This window comes from Salvelinus namaycush, chromosome 39 (genome assembly GCF_016432855.1).
Source record: "Salvelinus namaycush isolate Seneca chromosome 39, SaNama_1.0, whole genome shotgun sequence".
NCBI lineage: Eukaryota > Metazoa > Chordata > Actinopteri > Salmoniformes > Salmonidae > Salvelinus > Salvelinus namaycush.
This window is the reverse complement of record NC_052345.1, coordinates 3,670,391-3,682,545: the sequence shown is the minus strand read 5'-3', so window position 1 is coordinate 3,682,545 and position 12,155 is coordinate 3,670,391. Positions and strand designations below refer to the sequence as shown.

Here is a 12,155-nt window from a genome sequence, read left to right as displayed (position 1 = left end):
TGTGCTACTTCAGAGCCTACATCAAGTGTGAATGTGAATCTGGGTCAAGTGTGGACATTCAGAAAAAATATTGGCTATAAAGAAAATCAGATTTGGGGTTTTAGGGTGGCTGTGTAAACACAGCCTAAGAGAGTTGGGGCTATTCATAATGGAATTCTCTAGTCTACACCATTGATTAAAGATGCACTCGCATCACCATTTATTCTCAGAATTCAGCTTATTCAAATTCAATCCATTGGTAGACCACGGCGCTTGTAACACCAGGGTAGTGGGTTTGATTCCCAGGACCACCGATATGTAAAATGTATGCACACATGACTGCATGTCGCTTTGCATGAAAGCGTCTTGCTAAATGGCATATACAGCATAATGAAGTGTTTGATGGGAATTTCTATTGCCTTTGTGGTGACGTCATTATCAGGGTTACATTGTCTGACCTCCCTATGCATCATCTTCGTCCGTCTAATTACTTTGAGTGGGTGAGAGTATCATGCATAGACAGAACAGCGTACGCCTGACATACAGGGGCTATACACCCAGAATATGCTATTCCCTTCTTTTGAAATACATTGTATTAGGTTTCTTAGTTAAGACGTACCTAAACAACGGATCATTTTTGTGATGGTCAATATTAAATGGAATCATTACCGTTTAAAATGTAGCGGTTCCAAAGACACACATCAGCGACTCGTATGCCCAGAGATACAAAACATGTTTATGTTAATGGTAAATAACAGTGCAATGATTTGCATGACAGTTAACGGCTAACACAATTTTTATGACCGTCACACCCCCTACTGCTGCTTCAGTTTGTGTAGGCTTCATGACAGTGTTCTACATACTTTTATTCATTGTTTACAAATCAAAGGGACAAGGCATTTATTTTCTGAAAATGTACTTAATAAAACAGCATACTCTAGTTCATTGTGATTTCATCTTTTTAACACAAGGAAACAAGAAATTCTCTGAAAATCGATTTGAAGACAAATAGAAAATGACGTTTTAAACAATACTTTTGTTTCTCTGAAAGTTGACTATTTTCTGCTGCATGAATAGAACAAGTTTGGAATGAGCCTCAAGGCCACTTAACAGTCACTTGTTGTCCATGTTGTGCAGTACCACATTCCAGGTCCAAAGTGAAGTACTTTGGACAAAAACTAAAGTCAGTCAAGTGTCTGATCTCTTTACCAAGTCCTCATTGGCTCTGGAACTGAACACACATTCTCCCATGGAATTAAAAGGCCCAGTGCAGTCCAAAATGTGATTTTACTGTTTTTTTCTCCCCCCCTCTCCTAGGAGGTTGGAATAATACTGTGAAAATGCCCTCTTAGAGTAAGCTGTTTGAAAAGACTGCCTAAAATGTCAGCCTGTTTTGGTGAGATGGAGTTTTGGCCTGCCTGGTGATATCACCAGGAGGTAAATAAGGGAGTTCCAACCTCTCTGCCAATACCAGATAGTGTTCTCCCTCCCCACTCAGACCACTCCCAGACAGTCATGGGAAGATACTTGTTTGAGAAATTGCTCTTTGCTAAGAAGGTATTTTTGTTTTTAAATAACATGGTCAAAAATAAACAATCACAGTAAGACACTTAATTGTTACCCATAAATTAGTCGATATTGAAATACAGCTGCATTGGACCTTTAACAATGGTGAAATTAGCAATCCATGGCAAGGAGTGTGAAGCACACACCTCTGGAACTGGAACGCAGCCTTAAGTCTCTGGAACTAGAATCTGTCTAGTTCCCCTGCTCCACAGTTCTGCCAAAGTATTCCTTCTGGAACTGTTGGAACTCATCCTCTGTGAACACAGACTTCTCCTTGGAGGCTTTCTTGACTGTGCGGTCCGGACGGTGGCGAGACTGCCGGCCCAAATTCTGGTTGACGATCTGAAGGGGAATAAGAGGGGAGACAGTCTAAGAAATTAAGATGATGAAGACTATGTGAATCACCCATAAGAGGGGCACGTTCATCAGGCACTTAGAAGAAAAATGGACTGAAACAGGGATAGGACCTATCCAATAAAATAAAATAAACACTACATTTTTGCTTTCGGTTTCAAATTGTTAAAACATTTTTCCATTCTAATGAACACAATCCACATGTATCTGCAGTTATTTTACCAAATCAATCAAAAGTCATGACAGGGACCAAAGACCTCAACCAACTATCCTCCATAGTAGTAGTAGTTAGAGGGCATGACATTTGAACTGTCAGGCTGTCTCTTACCTTCATAGTGTCGGAGTCTGTAGCTCTGAAGCCCGTCCCCAGGAAGTACAGCAGGTTGGCGCTCAGATGGCTCTTCCCCTGCTTCTTCCTGAACTCCTCTGGAAACACAAAGACATGACATCACAGTTCAGAGGTCAAGACCAAGTCCATGACACAGACACTAAATGATATGACCTGAGGAGTTTGCACAGAAGGCCTACGCATAATCTATGGAAACACAAGATGGAGACAAGAGGATGGTAAGGAGTCGGGCCCACGAGGCTGACACCAGGTTTACAGACAGACTAGACCAGGGTTCCTCAACTGGCGGCCCGTGTGATTCTATTGATTTGATCACGTTTCATTTTTATTATTGGACAGACTGTAAAAACAAAAGCAAATCAGCTCCAAGTGATTTTCATTTTCAAGTTCCAAAGTATTCCTACATATAATAAAGAGATAATGTATGTGATCGTATACAAATGTAAGCAAGGTTTGAAATTATTATGTTTTAGTCAAATATTATATCTGTTTGGACTTCTTGCGGTCAATTTGCAGCAGTGGTTGAAAAAGTCCCCAATTGTCATACTTGAGTAAATGTAAAGACACCTTAATAGAAAATGACTCAAGTGTACTTAAGTATCAAAATGATGAATAATTTCTAATTACTTATATTAAGCAAACCAGTAGGCACAATGTGTTATTTTATTTATTTACGGATAGCCAGGGGCACACTCCAACACTCAGACATCATTTACAAACGAAGCATTTGTGAATAGTGAGTCTGCTAGATCAGAGGCAGCAGTAATGGCCAGGGATGTCCTCTTGATAAGTGTGTGAATTGGACCATGTTCTGTCTTGCTAAACATTCAAATTGTAAAGAGTACTTTTGGATGTCAGGGAAAATGTATGGAGTAAAAAGCACATAATTTTTATTAGGAATGAGTTTAAGTAAAAGTTGTTAAAATATTAAGGTTAAGTACAGATACCCCAAAAAACTACTTAAGTAGTACTTTGAAGTATTTTTACTTAAGTACTTTACACCACTAATTTGCAGCCTATAAATTATTTGTAATTATGTTTCGACCCCGTGACCATCTGCTCAAGAAAAAACAAATGTAAAAATTGTCACGTGGCTGAATCTAGATGATCCCTGGACTAGACCATGAGGCTGGTACACTGACATCAGTTTCACAGACGACTAGTCCCCTCAAATGCAACTCTGGACCTCGAAGCCAGTTGCATTTTTTCATTGTTCCACTCTAATCAGGGACTGATTTAAACCTGGGACACCATAACACAATTTGAAGTCATATAGGGTATAGTCTTACAAGTAAGAAAAACAACATTGGGTGTGGATACCATGGGAACATGTGGGTCTGAACAAGTGTGATGTCATTAATGTTTGTGGAAATCTATTTATGTAAATATTAAGTTGTTTATTGTTTTTGTCTGAATGTTTTGGTTAAAAAAAAGTTAAATAATTAACTGCAACAAAAAAAGTTAAATAAAATATTACAAAAAAAATAGACCTGGGACACCAGGTGGGTATAATTAATTAAGACTCCGGATCTCAGAGGGTAAGAGTTGAAATCCCCTGGACTACACCAGGAAGCTGATACACTGACACCAGTTTCACAGACAGACTAGTTTCCTTCTTCAGACACAAGTCAACAAATAGCTGAGAAGGGCCTGATCCTCAACCCCCCAAAAATAAACATTCTAGCTAGTTGCATGACATCAACCAGAACATAGAAATAGCATGAACAGAGACCATAGCAATAGAATTACTAGACTATATTTATATGTACCAGACCATTCCCTACACAAATTAATGTGTTTGTTTTTCTGCACAGAAATGCTTTGTGCCTCTGAACGCGTTGAGCCACTCACCCACGGCAGACTTGATCCTCTTGTCTTTGACGGTGGCTTTGCTCTTCCCTGGACCGAGACGCCCCTGCAGCCGCCGGACCTGCCTGCTGACGCCCTGACGGTTGGTGCTCACCAGACCCATCACCTCAGCCTTGCTCGGTGTGTGCTTCTTCTTGGCCGCGCTCTTCTGCTTCTTGCTACCATCTGACACCGCTGAGGGAGATAGGGAGGGAGAAAGGGGGAGCGAGAGAGACATTTGTGTAGGAGACATTTTGGACTGCTCATGTTATGTACTCATGTGTGTTGTGTATGTGGTCTGTCTAGGGATGTTTCACATGGGCTAATAGGTCACTGGTCACATGTAAATAGGCACACAGTGGTGACCAGGAAGTGTTAGCACAGATGACACTACTTTGCATAGAATAAATACTGTAACAATGTGAACCCTAACATGGTCCAAACACACCAACATAGTTGTGAAGAGGGCACGATAACACCTCTTCCCCCTCAGGAAGCTGAAAAGATTTGGCATGGGCCATCAGATCCTCAAAGTTCTACAGCTGCAAACATCTGCTGAACAGCTTCTATCCCCAAGCAATAAGACTGCTTAACAGTTCATCAAATGGCTACCCGGACTATTTACATTGACCCCCCCCCTTTTTGTGCACTGACTCTATGCACACTCACAACACTGACACTTGGAACACACTACATACATACACACACACACACAATGCATACGCTCACAAAGATACACTTTCACACGTGCTGCGGCTACCCTGTTTATTATCTATGCTGATTGCCTATTCACTTTTACCCCAACCAACATGTACATATTACTACCTCGTACCCCTGCACATTGACTCAAATCAAATGTTATTGGTCACATACACATGGTTAGCAGATGTTAATGCGAGTGTAGCGAAATGCTTGTGCTTCTAGTTCCGACCATGCAGTAATATCTAACAAGTAATCTAACAACTCGGTACCGGTACTCCTTGTATATAGCCTCGTTATTGTGATTCCATTGTGTTAGCTACTATTTTTTTTTATCCAATTATATATATATATTGTTCCCTTACTTTTTAACTATGCAGTGTTGGGGAAGGTTTCATAAGTCAGCATTTCACGGTAAAGTCAACACCTGTTGTATTCGGTGCATGTGACAAATACAATTTTATTTGAAGAAAGGTGCATTCCATATGCGTTCTAGTGAGACGGGTCTCACTACAACACGCATCAAATGCACCTTTCTTTCACGTTGTAACATTTCGGTATTTATATTATGCAAAGTAGCTAGCTGTATGTCGTTTATCTGCAATAAATAGGAACATCACCGAACTAAAGATCTACGTCTGGAAAGCCAATTGAATTGTCATAAACTGCTCTCAACCTGTGCCTTTGGAGTTTCATAGATAGCTATAGCTTCGATGCAACCAAGAGAGTATTTACATAGTGTCCAGCACAATATAAAAACTATCTTGGTTGCATCGAAGATAACATAGCTAGCTCAGTCATTCCTACATCCTGGTTGCATGGAAGATAACATAGCTAGCTCAGTCATTCCTACATCCTGGTTGCATGGAAGATAACATAGCTAGCTCAGTCATTCCTACATCCTGGTTGCATGGAAGATAACATAGCTAGCTCAGTCATTCCTACATCCTGGTTGCATGGAAGATAACATAGCTAGCTCAGTCATTCCTACAATGCGGTGCCATTTGGACCTCAAAACTTTAGAACACATACATACATATATAATATTTATTTTTTCCCCTATCAGAAAAGGGATGTTTGACTTTCCCAAAAACATATTTCTTCAAGCTCAGGAACCTTTTGGGTGCATTTTCCAATTTGTTAGGTGCATAATCCTAACTGGGTTGACATTTGTTAGGTGCATAATCCTAACTGGGTTGACATTTGTTAGGTGCATAATCCTAACTGGGTTGACATTTTTAGCCTAAATTTGCCATAGCTCTGTGAATGAGCAAGATTGAGCTCGCATAATGGTGAACACTTGAACAGGATTTTAACTTCTCTATCAAATATCATTTTTTCTCTCTATAATTTAACCTAACAGGGTGAACATTTGAGTTGGACATACAGACTAACAACATGAAACATGGACAAACAGATAAAGCTGAGTGTTTATATTTATTTAGCTTTGTACCATAGTTTTCCCATCAAAGAAATGATGACATTTCCTTAATGTGGTGTCATTGTAGGAAGGGGATGTTTTCTTAAATGGAGAATTACAACAAACTAACAGGGTGGAAAGTGACAACAGGGAAACACAGAAAATATATAATAAATACAATGATCATGAATTTGAACGTTAATGATTAAAGATGTTATAGTTACATGTTATGGCTTATATTTCTTGTGGAAGTTGATAAATAACACCTGGGGCCTTGACTAAAACGCCTACACCCACTGACATGTATTTTTTTAAATGCATAACATTTCCTTTCAGAATCCATATTTTTGTGTTTTAAAGGTACAAAACACCTGGCATTATACGTAAAGCCGTTGGAATCCACACTTTACACTAAATAACAACTGATATGTCCTAGGGGCAGAAAATGCACCTCAAAGTAGGAATGACCCAAATAGCTAATGAAACCGCGGTTACTGTGGATAATTTACCTTTTATGTCATCGCTTAGCAACTCCAGTCCCCTCCGAATCATTGATGCCGACATGTTGATATGCACTTTACTTTTTAAATAACAAACATGTGAGTAAACGTTAAGATTTCTCCAGCAAATCTAGAAAAATTATCTTGCTTCTGTAAAAAGTAACATGTGAGTTCAACATCCGGCGAACAGTGTTTGGGGATCACTACTCGGGTGAAAACTATTTTCAAAGTGCACCATCATGGTTCCGGATTGTTGTCAAAATACCTTTCGCTTTTGGAAAAATGATGACATGTCATAGAAAACACATGAGGTCATGTTAATGAGGTTATTTAGCCGCATTATTATTTAGACGTTATTTAAATACATGCTTTATAAAGTTCATGATCTGATCCTATTTGAATTGGTTGTGGAGACGGCGGGAAAATGTGGGTCTGAGCAAGTCTGATGCCATTAATGTTTTTGGAAATGTATGTAAATGTTAAGTTGTCATATGTTTTTGTAAATAAAATATTACAAATTACGCACAATTCCATATGAATAAAATAAAAAAAACATGATGGAAATACCGAGTGGCCAATTTATATAAAGTTGCCTTGCTGTTAATTTTGATGAATGTCTGTTGGCCATATGGTAACGCCCCCATTCACTTTCAGCTAAGCTACAGGCTGTGCATTGGGGGCGTGTTATTTCTCCTGGGACAGCGCTCCCTCTCTTTCCATAAAAACCGTCTCTCGTTCTACCTGTATCACCTTTGCAACCGTCGGGAATTACACGTTCAACCATGGCGCTCCAAGCGAGGGCTATCGTCGCATCCAAGTGGCTTCTTGATGCGGTCAAAGACCAACGGTTCGGACCCAAACTCCGCGTCTTGGACACGTCTTGGTACTTACCCAAACTCAGGCGCAACGCCAAGAGCGAATTCAAGAAGAGGCATATCCCGGGTGCAGCCTTCTTTGACATAGACCAGTGCTGCGACAAAACTTCTCCGCTGGATCATATGCTGCCATCCGAGCGCATTTTTGCAGATTATGTTGGAAATTTGGGGATTGGAAACGATACGCACGTCGTGGTCTACGATGCTAGCAACTTCGGCGCGTTCTCTGCGCCTCGAGTTTGGTGGATGTTCCGAGTTTTCGGCCACAGTTCTGTCTCGGTTCTGAACGGAGGACTCAAAAACTGGGCGAACGAGGGACTTCCAGTAAGTGACCGGTACTCCCGACCCGAGCAGACCGAATTTAGGGCCTCTTTGAACCGCTCCTGGGTGAAGACGTACGAGGACATCCTGGATAATCTGGATAGTAAAGAATTTCAGGTGGTCGATGCCAGACCAGGGGGGAGATTCAGAGGGGTGGATCCAGAACCCAGAGACAGTGAGCAGCACACACGCACACACACACACACACTGAAAGTGCATTGATGTTATTTCACACACTGTAAATACGTCAGGTGACATCAAATGTATTTGTCACTTGCCGAAAACAACGGGTGTGGACTTTACCGTGAAATGTTTACTTACCGTTTCCCAACAATGCAGAGTTAAACTTTTTTTAAGAAAATGCACAAAAAAAATAAAATAAACACGAAGGTGTAGCCTACAATAGGTGTATAACTAGCCATAACTTCGAGTATGGAGGCCTGCTCATGTCACCTTATTAGTAGCTCATTTAGCATTTGATCAATGCTGCTGATAGGCCAACAGGGTCCAACTGTGGGGGTAAACATAAACAACAACCCCCTTTGACCTATAATCAATAGGCCTAGACCAACTACTGATCACTGAGTAGCCCTCTCCAATCCTCTGGATCTCTTCCTCCAATGAGCTTTGACCTATAATCAATAGGCCTAGACCAACTACTGATCACTGAGAAGCCCTCTCCTCCAATCCTCCGGATCTCTTCCTCCAATGAGCTTTGACCTATAATCAATAGGCCTAGACCAGCTACTGATCACTGAGAAGCCCTCTCCTCCAATCCTCCGGATCTCTTCCTCCAATGAGCTTTGACCCATAATCAACAACACAATAGACTGACAGATTGCTCATGTTAGATGATCCAGTTTCTCTCAGCTGTCATGTTGCGATAGATAATGGGTGTGTTATTTATGGGATGTGGACTTCGTCTGGCCCTGAGGCACAGAGCTGCTGAACGTGTGACTTCCTCCTCGTACTCTGGCTGCATCCTATGGTGCACTACTTTGGACCAGAGCCCTATGTAGGAAATGGGGTGCGATTTGGGAAGCACACTTGGTTTGAAATGTTACCTGCTGCCTGTCCAATCCTTTCGTCCTCTGTCCTTGTTTCCTCAATTCCTCTCCAAAGCTCATTGGAGGAGAGGATCCAAGGTCCTTCGGACCTCTTCCTACAATAAGCTTTGAGTGGAATTGAGGAGACGAGGACAGAGGAAGCAAGGCTTTGCACAAGATAACGTTTGCAGAGGCAAGCCGTAGGCCTCCTTTGTTTGCACAAGCTGATAAGCAAACATGGAGGTTGGGTCATAAATCAGAACATCTGTCAGCACAATTGTGTACCATATACGCATACGCATGCACACACACTAGTGAACGGAGTGGAAACGCAACATATAGTAGTAGTCTGAATACAATTCTGTATATTTGACTGTTGCACTTGATTGGTATTGTACCAGTTTAGAGCATACCCCTTGTTGTGACGCTATCCCTTCCAGGTGTTCTAATCTACCTTGTTGTGACGCTATCCCTTCCAGGTGTTCTAATCTACCTTGTTGTGACGCTATCCCTTCCAGGTGTTCTAATCTACCTTGTTGTGACGCTATCCCTTCCAGGTGTTCTAATCTACCTTGTTGTGACGCTATCCCTTCCAGGTGTTCTAACCTACCTTGTTGTGACACTATCCCTTCCAGGTGTTCTAACCTACCTTGTTGTGACACTATCCCTTCCAGGTGTTCCAATCTACCTTGTTGTGACACTATCCCTTCCAGGTGTTCCAATCTACCTTGTTGTGACACTATCCCTTCCAGGTGTTCCAATCTACCTTGTTGTGACACTATCCCTTCCAGGTGTTTCCAATCTACTCTTGTTGTGACACTATCCCTTCCAGGTGTTCCAATCTACCTTGTTGTGACACTATCCCTTCCAGGTGTTCCAATCTACCTTGTTGTGACACTATCCCTTCCAGGTGTTCCAATCTACCTTGTTGTGACACTATCCCTTCCAGGTGTTCCAATCTACCTTGTTGTGACACTATCCCTTCCAGGTGTTCCAATCTACCTTGTTGTGACACTATCCCTTCCAGGTGTTCCAATCTACCTTGTTGTGACACTATCCCTTCCAGGTGTTCCAATCTACCTTGTTGTGACACTATCCCTTCCAGGTGTTCCAATCTACCTTGTTGTGACACTATCCCTTCCAGGTGTTCCAATCTACCTTGTTGTGACACTATCCCTTCCAGGTGTTCCAATCTACCTTGTTGTGACACTATCCCTTCCAGGTGTTCCAATCTACCTTGTTGTGACACTATCCCTTCCAGGTGTTCCAATCTACCTTGTTGTGACACTATCCCTTCCAGGTGTTCCAATCTACCTTGTTGTGACACTATCCCTTCCAGGTGTTCTAATCTACCTTGTTGTGACACTATCCCTTCCAGGTGTTCTAATCTACCTTGTTGTGACGCTATCCCTTCCAGGTGTTCTAATCTACCTTGTTGTGACACTATCCCTTCCAGGTGTTCTAATCTACCTTGTTGTGACACTATCCCTTCCAGGTGTTCCAATCTACCTTGTTGTGACACTATCCCTTCCAGGTGTTCCAATCTACCTTGTTGTGACACTATCCCTTCCAGGTGTTCCAATCTACCTTGTTGTGACACTATCCCTTCCAGGTGTTCCAATCTACCTTGTTGTGACACTATCCCTACCTTGTTGTGACGCTATCCCTTCCAGGTGTTCTAATCTACCTTGTTGTGACGCTATCCCTTCCAGGTGTTCTAATTTACCTCTATGGCGATAAGGTCTTATGTGGCTATACTTTATTTATTCTGAAGTTGTCCTACACACACATTATGTACGTGCTATCTGCCTATAAGTGTCTCTTCGGCTGGGGACTTTGACCTCTTGAATATTCTCTATTGGCATGGAAATGACACAGGAAGAGGGAGCATTTTTACACTATGGAAATTCACCCAGCAGCACTAACCCTTTCCCTCTGTTTGTCCTTTTTGTCACCCATTCACTCTCTTCCTCCTCTCTTTCAGATACTGAGCCAGGCCACATCCCTGGCTCCATCAGCATGCCCTTCTCCTCCTTCCTCTCTCCGTCCGGTCACCTCCATCCCCATGAAGACCTCCAGACCATGTTCACCCAGGCTGGTGTCGACCTCTCCCACCCGCTCTGCGTGTCCTGTGGGTCAGGTGTGACTGCCTGCCACGTGGCCCTCGCCGCCCACGAGTGCGGGCACCCTGGGGTGTCTGTGTACGACGGGGCGTGGTCTGAGTGGTACACCCGCGCCGTGCCCGAGCATGTGATCTCTGTGGGGTTTGGGAAACACTCCCCTGTGTTTGAATGAGGGAGGAAGAGGAATGTGTGATGGGGAGGGAGAGGAAGCTCGCTGTGATTGGATGATTATTGGACAATAGTTAGAACCTGCCTTACCCCCACCCCGTAGCACAGATCTAGGATCAGCGTACCCTCAATTCTTAAGGAGCAATGTAAAACTAGCCTGAGGTCAGTGTCTGGGGGTAACTGTATCTTACTGTTTGGACTAGAGGGGGTTGGTGACGATCACATGTCGAAGGTCAGTTGGCGTTTGAATTCACGTCAGTCTTTCATTAGCCTTATCATTCACACACCAGACAATGACATCAGTATAATTTCCTCAACACGAGGGGAAGTGGGTGGCCCCACTGGACAATCCAGTACCTCTGCTAAACAGTGTGTGGGTCTGGTCCTCACGTATGGATGGGGCTGAACCCCACATGCCTACACAAACCTTAAGACATTCTGTAGTCATATGAATGTAGTAAATATCAATCAATGTTGTAATGTCACTGATTTAAATTTTTATTTGTGATGGTTGAATTCTTGTACACATCTGATATTAAAAATAAGTTCTATAATAACTATTAAACCTCTCTTTTTGCTGTATAAATAAAGCACCTGGATACGGTTGAAGGAAGACTAACATGTAATGAACAGTCTCATTTCATAGTTTCTTGTGGAGGAGAAAAGCACCTGTGGAAAATCAACTAGTTGTTACACCAAGGCCATACTTTATTCATACTTTGTCCACTTGATGGCAGCAAAACGTCTTTGGTCTCTCTTGCTCGCTCTCTTTCATTACCTCACATCACAAGTTGTTCTCAAAGCTTTTGCACCTGTTATTTTCAGGAATTAAAAAAATAATAATATTACTCTTATTAAAATGTCAAAATAGCAGAAGTAATATCTGATGCTTTAGAAAAAAGGAACA

At 42.1% G+C, this 12,155-nt stretch overlaps 2 protein-coding genes across 2 annotated transcripts; one reads left to right on the top strand and one right to left on the bottom strand.

Annotated features, from left to right (window-relative positions):
• Nucleotides 1–695: 695 nt before the first annotated feature.
• Nucleotides 696–6,898, bottom strand: rps19bp1 (ribosomal protein S19 binding protein 1). Its single transcript, XM_038978740.1, has 4 exons — nt 6,725–6,898; nt 4,100–4,291; nt 2,228–2,325; nt 696–1,887 (listed from the first exon to the last, which is right to left on the bottom strand). The coding sequence occupies exons 1-4, from the start codon at nt 6,777–6,779 to the stop codon at nt 1,738–1,740; spliced, it is 495 nt and encodes a 164-aa protein (XP_038834668.1). The 5' UTR covers nt 6,780–6,898; the 3' UTR covers nt 696–1,737.
• Nucleotides 6,899–7,403: 505 nt separating this feature from the next.
• Nucleotides 7,404–11,808, top strand: LOC120032818 (3-mercaptopyruvate sulfurtransferase-like). Its single transcript, XM_038979004.1, has 2 exons — nt 7,404–8,086; nt 10,942–11,808. The coding sequence occupies exons 1-2, from the start codon at nt 7,498–7,500 to the stop codon at nt 11,250–11,252; spliced, it is 900 nt and encodes a 299-aa protein (XP_038834932.1). The 5' UTR covers nt 7,404–7,497; the 3' UTR covers nt 11,253–11,808.
• The last annotated feature ends 347 nt before the right edge of the window (nt 11,809–12,155 follow it).

Coding starts and splice junctions, on each gene's coding strand:
- rps19bp1 (XM_038978740.1), bottom strand. CDS start 6,779: ATGTCGGCATCAATGATTCGGAGGGGACTGGAGTTGCTAAGCGATGAC. Junction 4,292..6,724: donor GCTAAGCGATGACATAAAAG/GTAAATTATCCA, acceptor TATCTCCCTCAG/CGGTGTCAGATGGTAGCAAG. Junction 1,888..2,227: donor CAGACTCCGACACTATGAAG/GTAAGAGACAGC, acceptor ATTCCCCTTCAG/ATCGTCAACCAGAATTTGGG.
- LOC120032818 (XM_038979004.1), top strand. CDS start 7,498: ATGGCGCTCCAAGCGAGGGCTATCGTCGCATCCAAGTGGCTTCTTGAT. Junction 8,087..10,941: donor GGATCCAGAACCCAGAGACA/GTGAGCAGCACA, acceptor CCTCTCTTTCAG/ATACTGAGCCAGGCCACATC.